Here is a 21,842-nt window from a genome sequence, read left to right as displayed (position 1 = left end):
TCCCTGGTTTTGAGAGTGTACGTCAGTGTTGCCCGACTGCGCTGAGCTGTGGAGTTTCTCGTCAGTAGGCTGTGGCAGCCTGCGTTGGCGCAATTCCGGACGCTGGTGGCGGCTGAATTGCCGCGTTTTCTTTTTTATCTTGTGTTCTGTGGCGAGCATAACTTATTGATGTCTTTAAGAAAGCAGTGCTCTATTTTTGGGAAAAAAAACAAAGAAATGAAAGCTGTTTTGGTGAGTCCGTGCGCGACAGAACAAATGCAACTGGAATGTTTGTTTCATTTTATGTTCATCGTTTTACGCACCGTAAACTCAGCCGTGTCAATCTATAAACGTCAAAATATTTGACCACACAGGATATCCGTACTGCATGGATATTCCCCGCCCACAACATAAAATTCAATGAGTCTCATCAATCGAACAAAAAATATATTGTACATACCCCTCGGTGCTGCGTTATCCGAACAGGATTTGAGAAAGGTCTCAAATAACACAGCATGTCCAATATACAGTGTCGACGATAGTCACTTCACGACGATCGGACGGAATACGGTGTGTCTTGGGGAACATGTAGAAGAGAGCTCCTTTTTTGCACAGCTTCATAGCAAATGAACGAACGTGCTTATTATGTCGCCACACCCCGGACCCGACCCTATCAGCTAGTTTTTGCGAAGACCCGGAACACAGCCTGGAAGGCTTTTGGGAGATTATCTCGACGGAAATAATCCTCCAAGCACGTCGAACTGCCGGCGTCGCGGGCTGCTTGGCGTTCGCTCTCTTCGTTCGTTTCCTGCGAAGGCCGAGCGGGCTACGAGCCCTGGTATTCCCTGGTTCTCACAGTGGGAGATAACATACAAAGGGTAAGCATCCTAAACAGGCGAACAAAATAAAAACTTCCAAGAAAAGCCGGCGAACTCCGAATGCAAAGTGCAGGTGGGGAGTCACGCTGACCGGGTTTCCACAGCTCAGGCGGGTGCCAGAAATTTCTGGCTGATAGGGGTCGCTCGATTCGCAAAATGGCGGCGGCCAGAGCGCTCTTTTTGGAAAGGTCTATAGAAGTTGATGTACATACATAATGTAAATACGTATTATTTTATATAATTTTTTTAACCTTTTTTTTTTCTTTCCTTTCTTGTCCCCAATCCTACCGCCTCTCTTTTACGAAGTAGCAAATCAGCTTTTAAGCAGGTTGACCTCCTCGTGACTGTAAATAAACAACTATTCTCTCTCTCATCTCGTTTTATGTGGCCTCCGTGGCGACGTGGCCCTACGCCTACCTGACGGCCCAGTGGAAACTTGCGTCCACGTGAGGCATTCAACGGACGCCCACGTCCATGAATCACCGAGGCGTGTAATTGTTTCGTGTTTATCGTGCACGGGCGTCATTTCCGATGCCCTCCAGAGAAGAGGGGAAGAAGGAGCTCCCCTCTTTTTAGGATCCTCCTTTGTGCCTCCCGGATTTGCACAGGCTATTCCCCTCCCAGAAGATCGTAGAAGGTTAACCTGTCACTTAAAATTGTTACGAAAGCAGCTTCCCTCTCCTCCTTTTACATGGTGTTCAAAAGTGTGCGATGTGACGTCAGTGCTGGCCAGAGCGAAACTATGCTACGCCTGTCGGACATAGTTGAAGGAATGATTGTGCCACTCGCGCTCGATCGTGCCCGGGAGAAAGCGAGCGCTGTGTCTTTGACGACCAGTGGAGATATCGTGATTGGGACAACGTCGACCTACCGCGGCGATCCCCTGAATGATATTCACGTGTGCACAGGTGCAGATGTCAAAAGGCTAAAGGGCAACTCCGCTTCATTTTTGATATTTAGAAAACTACGTAGCCCTCTTCAGTATCATATAGGAAGACCCCATGTCAAATATTACGATCTAATTTCGATTATATATTTAGTAAACTGGCCAGCAAACCTTCAAGCGAGCCAAGTCGCCGAAATCTGCCAACTCTAGCGTGCGGCGCGAGGCGCAATCGTCAGCGCAGTCAATGCCACGGAGTTGGAGCGGCCAACGTTGAACCACTACGTCAGAGGCATGACTACGTCATTTTCACGTTTTGCTTGTTTTTACTTCTCCCAGCGAAATTGAACGATGACGTCATGAGTTTCTCCTCCCGGTGTTGGCTGACCGGGCGTTCACGTGATCACCGTAACACGGATGCGCTAGTTTGCGCTGCCCTGCGCGCTTATCGGTCTGTTTCTCCGCTCCCCTTCTCCTCTTTTGTCTTCTCCCCCTCCCCCCGGGCCATCACCGTCCACGCCGTGCCAAGCGACCTGCCCGCGTCCAATAATAATAAAAAAAAAAAAAATAAAAAAAAAGACCTGCTTGGCGTCGCGTGTCCTGTTTCTCGCTCCCTCCCGAACGTCACAAGACCACGTGGTTCGACGTGACGTGGCCATGACTCTAACGACCCGAGACCAATGTTGCCTGACGCAACCGAAGTTTCGGTTTCGGTATCAGCTGATGTTTAAATTAGGATTACACAAATAATTTTCCACATTTCGCGAATCCGAAGACGTAGAGTTGTTTGGTAGTGCTTTGTGAATTTGAATCACATGTAAGCCTAAATTTTTTGGAATTGAGCGGAGTTGTCCTTTAATTATCCATACCAACCCGCTCGTTCTGTCCTTACTATTTTTGAATTCTGGAACTCCGGCGACAAGATAAGGAAACTAGTTTCGCGTCCAACTTGTTACAATGGAACTAAAGCAAGGGTGCAGGCGTGACATGGTAACGCTGAAGCCGGGGAAAAGGAGGGACGTAGGACAGACACAAAGCTGTGTTCCCAGTTTTGTGTCTGTCCTAGGTCCCTTCTCTTCCTCGGCTCCAGGGTTACCATGTCAGTTGTTACAATCACGCGACACTCCTGGGGACAGAGCCCATTCGTTCAAGCTGTTCTGTTTGGGCAGATACACACAAGCGCTGTTGTGTTTCACCACGTGGGTGAGTAATAAATATCCAAAGGGTGGTGGTGCCCATGCTGCAGTGCCGTAGCCGGAAAATATTTTCGGGGGTGTTTCAAGGTGCTGATGGCACACACACAATGAAAAAAAAAAAAAATATATATATATATATATAAACACACACAACGGGCATGGTGGCGGGAACCGAAGGCGTGGGTGTAACTGAGAAGAAAAGGAAACCCTTGGTGAAAACAGCAACAACGGACGGTTTATTCTTCGACGTTTCGGCCAGAGTCTATTTATATCTATCTACAGCAACAACGGACGGTTTATTCTTCGACGTTTCGGCCAGAGTTTTCAGGCAACGAGGTGCAGTCGTATTTTTTATTTTGCTTCAATTTTTTATATTTTGTGGTGCATGTTCCAAGAAGAACAATCCCTTTTATTTGAATGTCCTGCCATGTTTAGTTCCAGAGAAAACAAATCTCAAAGAAGCGGAAAAGAACAACGAGGTTTCGACGATTGCCCTGTGTGGCGTTTTTCAATCACTCTCAATCTCAAAGTAATCAAAAGAGAGCTTCTATATATTTTTATTGTGATATATACGCAAGGAGGTAAAACTACATTATAACAACTATTCATGATCCGTCGCTCCAATCTTTGTAAAAATCCCCAACAGAGGCTTTCACTTTTTGTTCAATTTCAGCACGCTGTACAAAAAGAAAACTTTTTTTTGTTTTGTTTTTTCTCGTCGCGTTTTCTTCACTCTCTCTTTTAGCCAGCATACATTCCGTTAGAGGTGTAAGCACTAGTTTTGAGTTTTAAGCCTCTAAATATTCTAAAAAAGAGCAAATGCCGATGGCGAGTTTATGGGTTATAGCGGCATATTTGATTCTTTATTATAAAAATCTAGGGGACGTTTAATAGATAATCATATAAAAGACATTGATGTCGTTAGGCACATAATATGAAGTTTGCAATTCCAAACGTCTAAACACTCTATAAAATCGCAACTGCCGAAAGCGGGTTTTCAGACAATTTCCGCCGGTGCCATGATTGGAGAGGCCCTCAGGCCTAAAGCCTATGCGCCACATAATCTATGATAACACAACAGAATCATTTTTATTTATTTCTGTCACTCTTTATTTTTTTATGTTTTTGTTTTACTCTGCAAACATAAAAACGACCTCTTTTTTTTTTTTTATACAGCGTGCTGAAATTAAACAAAAAGTGAAAACCTTTTTGTTTCACAATTTATTTCTCAGTACTCGTACATGACTAAGACACAAACTTTCCATAATGTGGAAGGCAATGAAAGGTTCTACACGTGGTATTATTTTAAAAGAAATAATAAACATAATCGACTCAAAACAAAAAAAAACAACAAAAAAAACATCCGCAGTTTAGGTCACATTTGTTCGCGGAGGCATGCTTGGGGATTTTCACGAAGATTGAGGCGACGAATAATAAAGTGTAGTTGGAATGTCGTTTTACCTACTTGCCTACATATCACAATAAAAATCTACAGAAGCTCTTTTGTGATTACTTCGAGATTGGGAGTGATTCAAAAACGCCACACGTTTTTGAATCAAACAATCGTCGAAACCTCATTGTTCTTTCCCGCTTCTTTGAGATTTGTTTTCTCGGGAACTAAACATGTCAGGACATTAAAATAAAAATAATTGTTTTTGAAACATACACCACCGAATACAAAATTGGAAGCAAAATAAAAAAATACGACTGCACCTTGTTGCCTGAATCCAAATGAAACCGCCCATATATATATATACTAAAGTAAAATTTCGGGAGGTGTTCTGACACCTGATAACCCCCCCCCCCCCCCCCCCTGGCCACGCACCTGCCGTGCTGAGTCATATCTCGTTTCAATCGTGTCACGAACAGACGCTTTATTGCATGCTGAAAAGAAAAATCTAACTCTCAAGCTTCAAGAATTGACGTGTCTGAAATTAAAATAAAACCGAAGCCCAGATTCGGTTGCATGTGAAATGATCCCTCCCATTCTGAACTCCTTCGCTGACACAAAAAAACTCACAAAATTTACGTGTTTTTTTTTGTGTTTTTTTTTTTTAGTAGTTTGTTTAGGAATCTCAGATAAACAGTCTGTTCACAAGCTCCCGTGCACACCGAAATTAACGTCAGCGAGTCATTCTGCTTTAAGATTAAAAAAAAAAAAAACTATTATTTTGTATTAATTTATTTATGCACTATACCAAGTTGGTCTGTGTCATGATAACCTGCGTTCAAGCTAAAATAAAGTTATATCTGGGCGAATATTAAGTAATCTTTCAATCAAAATCTTTTTTCGCATAAGATCAAGTGTGATCTGTTTGATTCGGTATCTTCGCTGTCCGGAAGAGTCGGATGTGTGCATCTGATTTCCAAATTCAGCGATCAGCGTGAAATTGACGCTCACGTGACAGAGACTGTTTGTGCTCGACGGCCGCGGATCTTTTCTTTGGGGGGATCTTCCATAGCAAAGCTGCCCAGTCCATTCGCATTACAGCACTTCAAGAGGCTAGTGGAAGCGGAAAACGTAGCAGAACACTGATTTCATCGCGGAACACACGAAACATAGCGGTGATGTTGCCCTTTAAAAGCGTGCAAACAAAACCCGAACCGGAAGCACTCTCGGCACCCTGTCATGGAGGCCGGAAGTGGCCCCAATACCACGCATTTTTTTATTCTATTCGAGATTTGTTTAACGTGAACTCCGGATAGTGACTATGGTGATAGGTAAAACGATGCGTTAGGGGTGCGCATTATTAAACCAGCACAAAAAGGAATTCTTCGCGTCTTAAAAATAATGAAAGAAAATAGATTTATCATCTTGTAGGGTGCACCAGAGATACTACTCGTTGTACTGGGTCTACGTAGAATAACAGTGCGGCTTTGTTTGCTTCTGCTGATTGCAAAGAAATCATTCGGATGTCGCCGAAGTCGATACACATTGCGCAATGCGGAAGTATCTTCGAAAGTAATCGAAGCCAATTTCAAAGTATGTGTACTTTACTCAAATAGTACTTTACTCAGTGAATAGTACTTCAAATACTTTGTGAAACCGATATTGGGTAACTTATCTCAAATACTCCCGTCGATTATCTTGTCCAACACTGCTTGAAACACAAGTGCAAACGCTGTAGAGCCGTTGGCCAGAAATGAACTTTCCCTGCGAGCTCGTGGGAGGAGATTGAGTCGCGCTTGTCTTGTACGTTTACTGTCAACACTACGCTACAGCAAACAGCTGCGTTCCGAAATATTCAGCAAAAGCGTGCCACGAACTAAAATCGAACGTAAGGCTGCTTGAGGACGTTAGAGTTCAATATCTTCCAGGTCGTTGTCGCAAGGTTCCAAGCCACGCTACGCTGCATAACTTCCCCGAAATATTCTTTGTCGCGTCGACTCCCCGACCGATGGAGATGGCGTGGCAACAGAGGGTAGCACCTACCCGCTTCACGTACATCCTGTTCACGACGTGCGGAATCATCTTGGACGGCCAAATATCCATCCGAGAGCAGGAAAAGCGGCCGGCAAACACGCACAGGCAGAGGCCCTGCAGCGGACGAGGCGCAGCAGACCACGGTCAACACCAGACCCGGGGAAGGCGCTCCGAATGATGACAATCGGAAGGAGGCAACGGAGGAGAAAGTTTGTAAAAGAAGAGAGACACCGGTCAGGCCACCCGTCGGCCTTGGCAAAGTTCGGCCGACTCCACGAGCTCCGCTGGTGTTGGGCCGGCGGAAAGAAGGTTACTGGGGCCCCGACTCATTTTTTCGCACGTGTACGAGCCAGGCTGCAGTGGCGCAATCGTCGTGCTTGCTTGCGCGGGGACAGTCAGACGGGAGATAAGCTGCCTAACCGGATCAAACAGTGCCGACCCTGTCTGGCCGGAGAGCGGCCAGCTGATCCGATTTGTGGCCGGCAAAAGTGACGAGCCAACGCAACCCAACCTAATCAGCGACTTCCTCATCACAAGGCTTCGCTCCGCAGATTCGAAACGAGTCCGACACGGGACGACCTGCAACCAGCAGTACAGACTCCGAGGTTGTCGCCACAAGGGAACACAAACAGCCTCCGGTCACTTCTCTATTTCATTTCACCAGAAATACGTCGAGGGGAAAACTCAAGCAGTCACCTTATCTCGAAGCAATTTGTTAAAAAAAAACTACGCGTACGCCGGTAATTTGATGAAATTGCCCGAACGTGTATACTTCTGAAATGGGACCTGACGGAATCTCGGAGACGCTGAATTTCTGTCGCTTAGGCAATAGTTTATAGAGGAAAAGCAATCCAAATGACAAAGTGACTTCTAAACGCAATTAGTGGTAATTCGGGTACCTGTAAATCCAACCATACAATTTTGCTAATCTTAGACGCGGAGAAGACAAGCGTTTGGGGAAGAGTTTCTTGAACTGCAAACAGTCCTTCACATGCGAGACGGGGCACCCTGTCACAAAAAGGCCACAACAGTTGGTTCGCACTCGGAGAAGGAACGACTTCGCGTCCAATAAAGATTAAAACAGCGCAAGGACACGGACAAGAACAAGAAGGTAGACAAACAAGGCGCTTCTACCTTCTTGTTCTTGTCCGTGTCCTTGCGCTGTTTTAATCTTTAATCACGAAATACCAACTAGCTCAAACTTCTACTTTAGTCCAATAAAGCCTCGGCTTCTGTTCTGACTCTTGTCTGTCTCGGTGAATAAGGTTTACGAGTACTTCGACCAAAAGAAAAAGGTCCAAATGGTCTCAACAATCGGCTCGAACGCTGTCGAAAGAGGGTGCTCGAATTGGCAGTGGGAGTGCCTCAAAGATAACTTGCTCAGGGCGACCTTATCGGCTGCACAGTGGACGGCCAGGTTCGGAGAACGTCCACTCCAGAAAACTCGGGCCCACGGAGGGAGGACTTGCGGCCACAAAACAGAGGGGTTTCTTTCCGACACCCATGGCAACGTCGACTGTTCCAACACCACCCTCACCGACAGAGAAATTCGGGCCCAAAGAATCGGTGCGGCTGAGGGCAAATGAGGCGATACGTTTCAGTTAACTGGGTTAGGGGTTCATTTGAGTTTCATTCGTGTTGGGGTTTTTAAAAGAGCGGGCTAACACAAACTGCTTCTCGTGGAGTTGGAAATACTTCCGTCTAGTTCCCTAAAACCGCAATATTCCCCATTTCGTTTCTTGACATACAACATGGGTTTTCTGCGGGGAAGATAACCCTCTTTCCGCTCCCCTCTCCTCAGGGAGCGAAGTTGGGGTAAGGCGGAAAGGATGAGGCAAAAGGGGAAAGCGCCAAGTGGCCTCTAGTTACCTGGCGGGAACGACGCCAAGGAGAGAGCCACCACCTATCCAAGTGTGCAACAAAAACTGCCGCGGCCTGGCGGACGAATTTGGAAACTGAGAAAAGAAACACACCCTATTGGAGTTAAAAATTACCGAGATCGTGACAGATTATGCACAAAAACAGTACACATGGGGCGATGGTCCATTCATTTCCCCCAGGATAATGGTGGTCTTGAAGTTACGGCACCTTTGCTTGTAATTTATAGGACAGACGAACGAAAGCAATTCCTACGGAAGAACTGAGAGTTCTCCGAACTTGGCCAAAGATTATGGGAATAGTGATCACTATATATATCAGGGGTGGCCAAACCGCGGCTCGCGAGCCGCATGCGGCTCTTTGCTGCTCCAAGTGTGGCTCGCGGATCCCTCGTAAGGGCCCCCCCCCCCCCCCCCCCCCCTCTTTCGCCCCTTTCCGCGTTTCCCCAGGAAAAAACAAAAGAAAGGATATCAGAATAAAGCACACTGCAGCTTGCAGTTTGACAGCCTTGTACTCCCATACGTACAGTCGTACAGCCTTGTGCCCCCATACGTACCGTCAGACTCTGAACAAAAGTTAAATTCCCCCCCTCCCCTCCCTCCTCCCCGCCCCCGCGGCTCTTAGAAGTTCCGTGGCTTTGTTTGCGGCTCTTAGGCCAGGCCAGCCTGGCCACCCCTGATATATATATATATATTAAACATGAACCAGATTCGTAAATTGAGCTGCAAAAATGAAAATGGTCAATTTGTGTAAGTGAAGTAGCTCCACCAAGGGGTTGAGCCATAAGCATAAGAAACACGAGAGATAATGAAGACATAGGATATTATAAATCTTATAGCGTAATAAACATTGTTACGAATGAAGCAAATTGAGGCACGATAGACTGGAATTGGGTGTCAAGCTGCAACATCACAGCTCCCCTTTTGCCTTGACTTACTCCTGGTGAGAGACAAAAACCCATCCCTCCTGTCTGCAGCTAGGTGGAGCAAAGCAATCAGCAGAACACTCTGTCTGCTATGGATGCAGCCAAAACAAAACGAGAGCAGTACAGCTGCCGGATGACATTTACCCTGCAGCGTTCCTCTGATCCCTGGCACCTCGAACAAACGTTTGCACAGATGCTCCAAGTCGACTCGTCTATCATTCGCTTTCGCAGCTCGAAGCTCCTTAATGGCTCTTTGAAATGAAAATGGTGGAGGGCCGTTCAGACTTGATGCATGACTTGAACTCACTTGGATGCATTTCTGGCTACTCGTCTTTAGTAGACGCTTCAAACAAAAATATCAAAGATGGCCACTTAATATGCTGGAAGGAGCACATTAAACAGCCAGAAGAAATACCGCAGAGTTTTGTTGTGGCTCCGATTCAAATTGAACGTAAAAGTAGTTTGTAGGAGTGTTTGACGTCTCCTCGCGTACGTTGTTGGATACATTGGAGAATACATGGGGCAGGCAAATAAATAAATGCATTAGCCGGGTTCAAAATGGTGTCTGCAACTCAATTTCTGTAACACCTCGTTCTTGTCACCCGGCTCAGTTTATTTTACGTCATAGTAAACTTCCACTAGCTTGCCTGCACTGTTCTTACAAATCAATGTTGATTCAGAAAGCAGAAAGTAATACCATGATGATTTTAACCCGAGAAGTGGGCAGAAGGAGGAAATTGTTTTACAGGGGAAGAGAAAGTAACAGGGAGATATAGCACCTCTATTTCGTCTTCCACTGCAAAAAACATCTTCGTCTGCCCCGGTCTTGGGTTGAATCATCACGGCAACCTTCCACAGCTCGCCTGCGCATTGACCGAAATGGCATAAGGTAAAGTTTCGTAATGGTCAGGCCTTTGCAGGGGTGAGCCAGATGTCATTCGTTGGTTTGGTAGATGAATTAGCTAGCTTTTATTGTTTAAGAATTTTACGAAAGATTTACACATAAAAGACAGAACACGAACAGCACCTGTGGTGTGCGTGTTCTGTCTATTATGTTTGATTTCTTTCGTACAATGTTTATCCAATACCGACGAGGTCACCCTAAAAAGAACTCGCATTGTTTCTTTGTATAACATTGTTTCATCGCTTACAAAGGTGCGTGTCGCGTCCGAGCTGAAAAGAAAAGGTCTGCATGTATTGAGCAGCAGAAACTTCAACAAAAATACAAAAAGCAAACAAATGTCATAAGGATATGATATGACCTGGAAGCGCTTAATGAACCGGGATAGAAAATATAAACATAAATGTAAAATGCGAGATAAACATTTCTAAACAAAAGGCCAAAAAAAAAAAAAGGAAATACAAGAAGAGTTGGGCGAGTCTAAAATTGCGGTCTTGCCTCATTGTGTACCTCTGTATCGTTTCGATCGCGCAGATACGTGACCAAAAGCCGGTATGCCGGGCGAAAAGAAAAACATTCCCGTACGGGCGGCTTTTCGGCATCTCGACAGGCAGCCTCCACGACAACGTCAGTGCACGAGAATGAAAGCGAGGACAACCCTGGGCCTCCGAAGAACAAAACATGCAAGGGCCAAGAAATGGACGGAACGAAAACAGCACGTCGCGTCCTCGATACACAGAAAAGAAGAAAAACGCGCACAAGGGACGCAATTTCGATGTGTTTTACGACGACTGCCATTGACGCGTACCTACCTACACAGCTGAGGTATCGCGAGGGCGGCACACCCAAACAGCCCGACTCCGTTCGAAGCGCCTATGATTCACACGGGTGAGGTGCCACAAAGCAGTCGGAGCACAAAGTAGGCTCTCGAAAGGCTGCCCATCGAAGATGGGCAATCCGGCGTTACACGAGAGGCACAATCGGCAGAGGTAGAGGACTTACATCGTGGAGCGTGCCCGGTTTGTGGTGAAGGCCGCGGTTCGTAGGGCTACCTCCATACTTGAGCTCGGAGTTTTTCGGAGGATTCGTTCCTTTCGAAATCATGATTCCATGCTGCGTGGGCCGGACCCTGTCGCGGTTTTCGAAGCACACGGATGGGGCAGATCGGGCAGGTTCACAAGACGCTACGACTAACACGGAGGCGACACATTCGCCATCAAACGAAGCTGCTGCTTGCGGGTGGCGATGAAAAAGAAACCGGTTCCGGAAAAGGACGCCCAACGGCGCCAGCGTCGATTGATGGCGATAGCGCTGCGTTCGACCACTTGAGCGGAAGCCCCTCGCTCAGTCCCGCTCAGTTTGTGACCTGGAAATCGCTGGAAATGAAAAGTGTACGGGGAATGCAAAACAGCGGGGGGAAATTTCCACGCCTTTGGGAGCGCGCCCTTTAGGCGGGCGGAAGTTCTAAATGTTCTCACGTTCAGTGTTTTCGGCTGAATTGAAAGGGTCTTCGAGTCTGTGGGACCTGAGATATTTTTTGAAACCGAAACCGTGTGGTCCAGAAGTGTGTTTTATTCGTTTCAAAAAGAAGTCGTTCTTTCGAGAATTCTCGGGAGTCGGTGTTGGGGGTGTTCATTCAAATTTTTCTTTCGAGCCTTTGTTTGTGCTCATGACCCACCTATTTATACGTCGTGTCCCCGAAATGAAAGCTAGCATTATTTGATAAGATCGAAACTTGGGCGAGTTGGTGACTTATATCCTAAGGTTAACAGCCTAAAGGCCGGTTCAGACACTTGCGTTTGAGTGCGTTTGACTGCGTTGCGTCGAGAACCGAAAGCGAGTCACCGGCACATCTGTGCTTCGTGTGAAGCGTGCAACCCAATTCAAAGAATCATCTTAGCACGCGATATTAGTAGCAGGGATGTCCTGGTTTCTCGCTGCCGCAACGCAGTCAAACGCAACTGTCTGAACCAGGCTTTAGATCAATCACGCACACACCGAAACACAAAAGGACAAACGCAGGCGCTGACTTACAACTCTTTTTTGTATTCTGTTGCTTCTTTGTTATCGTCATTGGGTTGACTCTCTCCATCCCCATGACCAACACAATAGCACGAATACGGGAAACACTGCTAAATATGCTTCGCGCTCCTCAGTGCAATTATCAGGACAAAAATTCGAGCTCCTTTTGAGACAGTGTTAAGAACGGACTACTAACACACTTCTCGCTTCTCGCTGACAAGTGTGTTAGCAGTCTTAACACACGCTCAAAAAGAGCTCGAATTTTTATCCTGATAATTGCGCTGAGGAGCGAAAACATATTTAGCAGTGATTATAATGCAAAGGTGCAAGCGAGTTGGACAAGAATGGCAAAAATAATCCCTGGAGAAGGGGAACAAGAGGGACAAAGGACAAAGACAGATCTCCAAACACGGCTAGGTGACTGGTGCGCGACCGGACCAGGCGGATTTTTTCGTTCGCGCGCCAGTCACCTAGCTGTGGTTGGAGATTGGTCTTTGTCCTTTGTCCCTCTCTTTCCTCTTCTCCGTGGATTACTTTCGCCATATTTAGCAGTGTTTCCGGTACTCTTGCTATTGTGCTGGTCATGGAGATTGAAAGAGTCAACCCAAGGACGAGAACACAGAAGCAACAGAATACAAAGCGAGTTGTAAGTCAGCGCCTGTGTTTGTCCTTTTGTGTGTCGGTGTGTGTGTGATTGATCTTGCGCTGTTAACCTTGAAATAGCATTATTTCATCGCAAAAAGAAAGTAACGAAAAAAAAAAAAAAAAAAAACTATGTCCTGTCGAAGGGCTCAGCCTCTGCCCAAAGCGCTCCGAACCAGATGCCAGTTTCAGAACAAGTCTTATTCGAGAGTTAGGGGTATGGGAACCAAATTCTGGAGCTCATCTCTTTGCTTAAGCATGAAGCGGGTCAAACTAGGACTTCGCCAATACCAATATTGCGTAGGATAACGCCAAAAAAGCGTATTCCAAACTGAATAAAACAATAACCAAAAAACACCTCGTGGATATGTATCTCAGTAAGAGCAGCGCCACAACGGGAAGTAGGATCACTCATAGAGATTACGTAGGCCAGAAGTACCGAAGCGTTTTGGTGAAGAAAGTAACAGCAGAGTTGGCTCCCACTATAGTTTTAGTATCGGGTGGTCCTCTCGGCCACGCTTGTTTGGGGTGGTTTGAGGATTGTGTACGTTCGATATAATGTCGACGCTACGAAATGTCTATGTAAACGGGCCGAATGCCCAAAGTTCCTGATGATGGAATAGCCGCCTTAGTTGACTGCAACGAACTTGATCGCTACGAATTCGCAACTACCATCGATGCTAAAAAGGAGACGGCCCATACGGCTTTGCGAAGTGGCGCACGTGTAAACAAATCACCGCGGCGCTTTTTTTTTAATTTTTTGTATGGCTTTGGGAATGCGGGAGGGAGCCGACGTCCAGGAGGATGCGTTTGAACTAAAAGGGTGCCAGCAAGATCCACGAAAGTACGTGCTTGCAGATAGCGGAGCCGCACTGGCACTGTGTTCTTGGTAACCGCTTCGGGAATAATCTTTTAGAACCGATTTTGTGAACCTCTGGGCCACTATAGTCGGTGTCAGGTCAAGAGCGAAGTGGGAGCTCCTCCCACCTTTTTGTCTTTAGTAGAGCGAACGCTGGAGAGAAGGCGACCTCCTCTCCAGCGTCCGCTGATCAGCTGATCGGAAGTGATGTCTAAAAATTCTTACGCCTTAGTTACACGTCTCCGAAATGGCACGCACATGCAAGGGACCAAGGTACACGTAAATAACACGCGAGAGGAATCACTCAGCCGTTTTCATCGCCTCAGATATTCTAGTAGTAGGCCTCGACGTAGTTGAATACAAATACAAAAAGAGCCCGCCTCGTTCAAATGACGAAGACGTCTTCAAATTGGAAGTCTTTCTATAATGCAGCTTTGGAACGTTCGGCTATGCCAGCATTTGGCTGACACAGCATAACGCCGCGTCATATACACGCCCAAATAATTCATGTTGTACCCATGGGTTTAGTCCTCAACTTCGCCGCTAGGGGCTCGATGGTTTGATCTACCTCCCAGAGGGGTCTCAGACCTCTGCCGAAATCCTTGGGGGGTCCGAGATCCCCCTGACTGTAAGCACTGCCGATTTGATTGCCTTGGTGCCGAATGTCGAAAACTGCCAAAACTACGAAGGCCCGGCGGGCGTGAATTTACCTCAAAAGTTCCAAGCTCAGCTTGAGACGATGCCTTCTGTCTTTCTGTTCCTTCCCTTTTGGTTCTTCTAGGTCTGCACCCATTCTCAGGTGGTTCAAGAAAATGGTAACTCTACATCAGCTTGTCTGCGCCATCAGTCTTGTACTTTTGTTTTCGAAAACCTCCTTTGATTCACAGAGTTACTCGAGTTGTGTTGCCATGTGATCCATTAGAGTAGATTTGGCACATAGCCATGGTTATCACGGGATATGGACGGCATTTAGTTGCTAAATTTTGCTGGGAGTCTACGGGGCAAAGGGTCGTTTTATTTCCTAACTTAGGTCATAAGAGCCCATTAATGTGCTCGAATAATTTACGCAAGGCATAAATGAGTACTTTTCCACCAGTTCTGTTCCGATATATTAAGTATTTGTTTAACGCGAAAAAATGGTAAATTCCGCCATCTTGGACGTTGCGGCTTGTCTGGCAACCCTGCTTTCTCCTCTCGACGTTTGCGATTCCCGGAGAAAGAAGGAAGCGAGAAAGGCTGCGCCACGGCGTTCGTTGCTTGCAATGGGAGGCGAGAGGAGGAAAGACACATGGAGCAACTGAGTTGCAACAGAGCGGGCGTCTGCTCTCGTGCAGGCAACATTGGCGCATACCCTTTCCCTATCTTTTCCCTCAGGCGCAGCCTTTAAATTGCAAACGCCCTTCAGGTTTTGAGTTTCGCCCACTCTCATTACAGCCTTCCTAGTTCGGTCAATGCGCCATCCAGCCCTCTAGTGGAGGTCAGTGACTTCCACCTCCTGGCAGAAAAGTATAGGGCGGTGTACACATACCGGAAGTAGACTGCCCTGCACTTTTCTGCATTGCTGTAGGAGGAGCTAGTGCCACAATAAGCTACGCTTCAGAGTCAGAAGTAAAGTTGCTTCAGAGTAACGAAACTTGCCCATGTTGTGTCTTAAAATCAGGGTCGCTAGTTATATGTGTGACTATACCTGAAATCACAGGAAACGCCTCTCCGCCCTCCACAAATATGTCAACGGTACGCAACAGAGCAAAGCAATATTACATGAGCTTCCTAACACCGAATATAACGCTGAAGAAGTCTCACTTTTGAATCATGACGATCGGCAGTTGCCTCAGCTCTGCACAAGCACCGATTGGACACGAGCCACTGTCCGAATGCTTGTCGAGCTATCGATTATTACGAGCCCAAATCGAGTGCTCACGCCATGCTTGGGCTCAATTAGAGTTCCTGTATAGGCTCCCTACGGGAGCCAGAGTTGCGCATTTGGTTTCCCCGCGCCGCCACGCCGCCTTTCGCCGAGATCCATCACGTGAGGAGCAAAGCATCCGGTGACGTGCAAGAAAGCCACCTTTACGGTCGCTCCGCCGACGTTTCTCGCGCCCCGGCGTATGTTCCCCTGCTTTCCGCCTCCTTTTCCTCCTCTCCTGTTTTCCATGCGCGGCGGCGCGCGCGGCGCCGCTATTCGCCAAATTTAGTCACGTGAGGAGCAAAGCATCCAGGGCGTGCGGGAAAGCCGGCGCTACGGCCACTCGCCGAGGCTGAATGCGCAACTCTGCTACCGTAGGTAGCTATACAGGAACTCTAGGCTCAATCTGTGAGCCGCATTGACACTGCGACCCGACCCCCAGGCTACGTCATCCAGGTTTGCGGAGGGACTGAAAGAAAACGCTCGCTTTTAGGCTTGAAATTACGCAACAAAAACAGGTTCCTTCGTCAATGACGTTGCGTTCGAATATACTGGGGTACCACTATACTTTGTCTAACCTAGAGTCACTAAATAAATCTACGCTTTCAGAGTACGGAAACTCCCAAACTACGCGTCTGAAGCGCGTCAGGCGCCGCCATCTTGGGTTTACGCGCAGATGGAGGGGTGACTGTAGCTGAGCCAAGTCGAGCTGTAGCCGTCGCCTCCGCCAGCTGCCGTAGCCGCGGTTGTGGCAGCGAATCAAGGTCGTGTTGTTCGTATCTCGACGTAAGAAGGAAGAAATGCTTGCTGAGTGACGGATTTCAGCGTGCGCGCGCAGGAAACAGTAAAACAGATGCAGGCAGCGGATCGCTGGATCCAAGATGGTAACGTTGAAAAAAACGCGATGATGATAGCGACTCACTTGACTACCACTGTCCAATGATGCCGCAGCGAACCGGAAAATTGTTGAATAGAGCGACTCTATTAACAATTTTTTGGGAAGAAAACCATTGACTCTAGTCTAACCTTAGCATGGACTATTGTTAGACGAAGCTTCGGTGGCTGCACGAGCGCTCGTGCAGCGAGTGCTCCAGTCAACGTTATTAGATTAGCTCAGTTACGGAACTGCTCATAGACGCTGCATGCACGAACAATACCCCCCTCACTCACCACGACTCGCCAAGCGTCGCTCCACGCGCCGCCGGACGGCTGCTTTGGTAACTGCAGCGTATTCTATGGGAATCGGGCACGGGGAAATCGGGTCAGGATCGCTGGGATCGCTACGTACGTTTCGAAGCACGGCGTCTAGATGGCGCTTCATCTCTGCTCTTTGGAACGCACAGTTATGAAACGAAAATCTAGATGGCGCTTCGAACGACACTTGGTTAAAGCCCCTCGATGTGTTTGCGTTTGTCTTACAAGTAGCGTCAAATGCGCGAGTGCACGAGGCCCATGTCTCGAGCGGCCCTTGGAAGCAAATGGCGGCGCAGCACTGAAATGAGCGGGCCTTGGAAGCGAATGGCGGCGGAGCACCCGCTCATGGCACGTGTCTCGCGCGCTTCCACAACAATGGTTGGCGGTACTTGTCAAAAACGCTTTTATCAAGGGGCTTTACACTTGGCGGATTGAAGTAAGTGAGGGGGGGGGGTGCCCCCTTCCGCTTGAGTTCCACAACTGAGGTAATCTAGTAACGTTGGCTCCAGTCAAGGCAGTCGAGGCTTACCGCTGGCGCTTGTTTCGCTCTTAGTCCATGCATCTAGAGGTGAAGTATTGACGACGTGCGCGATCGAAAGCGTCGCTGTGGTCGGTCTGCCACAATTGGCCGAATGCTGACTACGACGTCAGCAAAGGATTTCTCATCGACGGAAATAAGAGGAATATATGAACTTCAATTTTGATGGTGTTGGCTTCAGATCGCTATGATTTCAAGCTTCCACCATGCTCATTACAAACACCACCCAACTCGTTGATCGCAAGGTCATGACGTCACGAGAGGGAACCATACAAGGGCGCCACCTTAACATCTCGCCGCTAATAGTGTCAGTAATCTTGTGTGAAGTGAAAACATTCCAATTGAATATCGTTACACCACCCCTTTAAGATGGTCTTTGTTAATTTTTTTTTTTTTTTATCAACCGAAGGTTCGCTGGGGTGTCATGAAGCCCTTTCACGTTTCAAAAGTAGCGCAAGGTAGCACTCCTATCCTGGGAAAAGTGGCGCCATTCATTGTCGTGAAAATGCTCGAGGCACGTGCCGCACGCCCCTTCTGGGACATTCATGGTCTGAAATCTAACTCAGCGCTGCCTTGTGCCGCCATGATTTTCCCAAGGGCTGCACGTTGCACGTGTCTCGTGCATCGACGAACCTTGCGCTACTTTTGAAACATGAAGGTGCTTTAGGGTGTCAAAGACTGGAGCACCGCCTGGTGCCGTCTGCAAAGAAAAGGGTTTATACTTCGCCATTTTATGTTTTTGTCGCGTAGTTGGCGGGAAGAGTACGCTTTGGAGTGTCAGCACCGAGCAACTCAAAGCCGTTCGTGGCTTTGCGATAAAATTTATTGGCGAATATAATATTATCTGTCCAATGATACATAGGTGAAATAATTAGAAAGAGACGGGCGATGGACGGGCTCAAAACGGCGTTTTGGAGCGAGCTAAAATGTCCTCGACGAGCATGCACAGCGGCGAGCCCTCAGAGAGCGGCGCCGCAGGGGCCCTCCCAGCTCCTCGGGACCTCCACGGGCGACAGGGTGGTGGACCACTCGTCGTCCGAGCGGAGCGTGTTGTAGCGAGACACCGGGGCTGTCTGTCTGTCCATTGACACGCCGCGGGCCAGCACGAGCGCCTGGATCCTGGATGCCATCTTGTTGACGCGACTCAGGGCCGCGTCCCACCAGGAACCACGTGGCTTGTTCTGCCGGTCCTTGTGGGGGCCACGGATTGGAAACCGGAGCAGTCTTCAAAACATTGTCGAACAAAAAGCAACGGGGTGTTTACTAAAAGTTCCTCGGGCATTAAACCATTACTAAGGTGCCTGGATCGCGTCTCCGACTGGTTTGTTTAGCGTCATCTCCTAGCCATACATCAACAGCAGCCCCAAAGTGTCACCAAATAACCTCACAAAAGCTGGAGTGTTCTGCTGTCGGACGACGCGATCCTGGCAGTTGGTCTTAAAAGTGATGGCGAAAAGCACGAGCGAACGCGAGTGTCGCTGCCGTCGCGGCGTCCCAATTTCTGGCTGCCGAAGCTACCGTGAACTGCCACACTGGAGAGCGACCTGCAGCAGAACAGGCGTCTGCCACATCAATTACCACTGGTGGGACACCGCCAGGATCGCGACCGGCGACAGCACGACACTTCTATAATGTCATCAAGCGGAAATTGAAGGACCTCTCTTTTGGGGCGCGGTAAACACACTAGTCGAAGACGCGATCCCGGCACCATACTCAAGAAGGTAGGGCGGGGGTAAGACGGGCCGGGGAGGAGGAAGCAGACGGAACGCTAAAGAGAAAAGGAGGTCTCCCCCTCTCTTCTCCAGCGTTCCGTCTGTTTCCTCCTCCCTGGCCCGTCTTACCCTCGCCCTACATTCTTGAGTTGCAACGGACTATAGTGGACAAAGCCTTTTATCCCCAAACGTCACGTTCAAGCAGCGAGGTCGCGTCAGCATCGCCGCCAGCCAACGTTGTGGAACTCCCGCGGAAGGGGATACCTTCCTTCACTTGCTTCAGTCCGCCTCCCGTCGTTTGAAGCGCCATGGAGACTTTTGTATAATAACTGTGTGTCCTATAGGGTACGGTGGAACGCCATCTAACGCTGTGCTTCGAAACGTACGGATTCCATAAAATACACTAACTACATTTACCATAGCAGCCGTCCGGCGCGTCGAACGATGGGAGGAGAGTCGTGGTCACTGATGGGGGGCACTGCCCGTGCAACCAGCGTCTATGAGCAGTTCTTTAACTGAGCTGATCTAACAACGTTGCCGCCAGAGCGCTTCACAGCGTCTCATATCGAGTGCGACGCAAGCAGGCGATCACTCCAAGACGGACACGTCTGCCGCGGCCACTCTTGACGAGCGTCACCACGTGCTTGGGGCGGGTCGGGGATCTACCGACGATGACGTCATACGCAGGCCTCGTCTCCTAGGCGCTATTAACTCCGTAAGTGATGACGTCACAACATGGCGCTCTGCGCTCTAAACAAAATCGTTGCTAGGGCCGTTATGGACAAATGCGTGGGGGCTAGACGCGAGGTTAAAAATTGTCAGATAAAAAAGTAAATGATTTTTTTTAAAGCATTGTGCCTTCTCACCATCTAATTATGGAGACTTCTGCTATCGTCTCAGTACCATAAAGCGGTGACAAAAGCCCGTAATGCAGTTCCACAACCGGTTTTTCCTTGCTAGCAGACAACCCGATGGCTTCGCGGGTTCGGTGGTTCTTTACTGAATACCACTGAGACCATCGGCCACTTGGAAAGCGTCTATGAATTCGACCACAGCCGTGTCGGCAGGGACACTAAACATAATACATTGCGCCTTCTACGGCGTGGTCGAGGACGCCAAGGCGCAAACAAAAGCCCCGAGGACTCAGGGACGTAAATAGGCTCTCAAAAAGAATGAACATAAGCCACTTCGACAACGCTGCTTCGAAACGTCTACGACAGATGTAACCACCAATTCTTCAGGTGAACGCAAAAGGAGTCAAGAACCACTATACCTGTTCACATTTTTCTCATATTCTCGTAAACCTACAGGTCACCTTTAAGACGCTAAGTCGCACAACCGAAGACCCTGGCTAAATCTCCGACTTTGTCGTCTGGGTAGCATTTATGCTTGCACTGCTGACGTAAGCAAACTCCACGGGTTTGCGAAGAGGGAGCGGCCAGAAGGCGCTCGGTAAAACAGTAAAAGGGTCCACAGCCACAGACCCCGGGCATACACCATTCCAATGTTTATAGACCGAGAGTCGAGCGCGAGATCTCCACAACCCAGCACGCAAGAACGCTGAAAATGGCACCGGCCTGAAGCTGTTTCCTCCAAAAAGGCGCAGCTCCCGGCCGCCCATTGGCACTTCCACACAACTGAGTGACGTTGCCGATTTTCAACCATAGGTGCAGTCATGCTCCAATGGAAAGACCGCAAGACAGCGAGCGCGCATCCTGTCCGGCCGTGGCCCGAGGACGCTAGATCTTGTTGGTTCCGCTGCCATGACAGAATGAGCACCCTCAGCGGCTGCTTATCGTTTACTCCCAAGTTTGTCCGAAGCTTTCCTCTCCTTCCTCGGCGCTCATTGTTTCATTCAAGAAATCCTCCAACCCAGTTTTCGGAGTTCTTTCGAAAATGCTGGATTACTCTGCTTGCGTAAGACATGCGCTACAAATGTAACGAAGCCTTAGTCACCGGTAGGGTGTAAACAGTGTCTCCCTGAGACGCGTTAGTCGCCTTCGGTTTTGCTTTGGCTGGGCGTGCGTGCTCTTGACGCTCTCATGTGCAGGCACGCTCTGGACATCTGAAACCCCGCCGCTCTAATCCTGGGAGAAATCCGGTTGGGTCCTCAAACCGCACTCATCTCCCGACCGGTTTTGTTTAGATTACCCCAAAGTTCGTGCAAAATCCTCTCCTCTCGATCAGCTCAAAGACAGAAAGAAACAAATGCCATCAATCTTGGACAAGCACAGGCAAAGGCAGTTACGTTCGAAATGTCATCTAGGAAAAAAAAAAGAAAAAAGAAAAGACTTGTTCGGTTGCGCAAGCGGCCGCCCGATCAAGAAGCCGTGGGAATTCATCCATCTGTCCCCGGTCGCATCGATTAGCTTGTGCTCACCGCAAAAGCCCGCCCCGGAGGCGCTTGAGGAAGTGGGACAACCGGGACCGCTTATCTTCGGGACAGCGGGGTCCGGGGTCCTCTCCCAGCTTGTCCGGAATCCGGGACGGCTCGCCCCGGTCGCCGCCTGGATCTGGGACCGCCGGACCGGAAGGCAGCCCGGACAGTCCCGGAGGTAGACTGTCTGCTCGTCTATTGCCCGTCGTCGCGCAGGCCGCTGCGTTCGGGACTTGCAGCTGCCGGATCATGGCCTCCCTCACTGGATGGAGTCATGGACAGGTCACGAGCCTTGTGCCACGCGCCTCTGTCGCTTCTTTTTTTCTTTCTTTTCTGCAAGAAATCAAAGGAAACATCTAATTGGCTGCTCAGGAGGAAGATAAGGGACAATACAAATGAGTCTGTTGTAACGTTGTAACTTGCAGGAGATCGCTTTGCCCAAAAATACAGCATTATAGTAACAGATGGGCCAGTTGGTACATGACTTATTTTGACAAAATGCTCCGGAAGACAAGGACAGAGTAAGTA

At 48.4% G+C, this 21,842-nt stretch overlaps 2 protein-coding genes across 3 annotated transcripts in view; both read right to left on the bottom strand.

Moving 5' to 3' along the window:
* Positions 1–11,319, bottom strand: part of LOC8053802 (acyl-CoA:lysophosphatidylglycerol acyltransferase 1) — a 39,101-nt gene extending 27,782 nt beyond the window's left edge. For both annotated transcript variants that reach the window (XM_040503479.1, XM_029979240.2), the window contains exon 1: positions 11,067–11,319. In XM_040503479.1, coding sequence (XP_040359413.1) covers positions 11,067–11,168 — 102 coding nt within the window. In that variant the 5' untranslated portion in view covers positions 11,169–11,319. The remainder of the gene's footprint in view (positions 1–11,066) is intronic.
* Positions 11,320–18,088: 6,769 nt separating this feature from the next.
* On the bottom strand, positions 18,089–21,569 carry LOC115319343. Its single transcript, XM_029979283.3, has 2 exons — positions 21,318–21,569; positions 18,089–18,449 (listed from the first exon to the last, which is right to left on the bottom strand). Exons 1-2 carry the CDS (start codon positions 21,563–21,565, stop codon positions 18,185–18,187), a joined length of 513 nt encoding a protein of 170 aa, XP_029835143.3. The 5' UTR covers positions 21,566–21,569; the 3' UTR covers positions 18,089–18,184.
* Positions 21,570–21,842: the final 273 nt, after the last annotated feature.

The sequence above is a fragment of the Ixodes scapularis genome, unplaced genomic scaffold, assembly GCF_016920785.2.
Source record: "Ixodes scapularis isolate PalLabHiFi unplaced genomic scaffold, ASM1692078v2 PGA_scaffold10__122_contigs__length_95168666, whole genome shotgun sequence".
NCBI lineage: Eukaryota > Metazoa > Arthropoda > Arachnida > Ixodida > Ixodidae > Ixodes > Ixodes scapularis.
Note: the sequence above shows the minus strand (reverse complement) of the source record. Positions and strands in the feature narration are given on the sequence as shown.

Bases quoted from the DNA above. Each gene is read 5' to 3' on its own strand.
- LOC115319343 (XM_029979283.3), bottom strand. From the start codon at position 21,565: ATGATCCGGCAGCTGCAAGTCCCGAACGCAGCGGCCTGCGCGACGACG. The intron at 18,450-21,317 runs GTGAGCACAAGC...AATGTTTTGAAG, and splicing joins CTCCGGGGCGGGCTTTTGCG to ACTGCTCCGGTTTCCAATCC.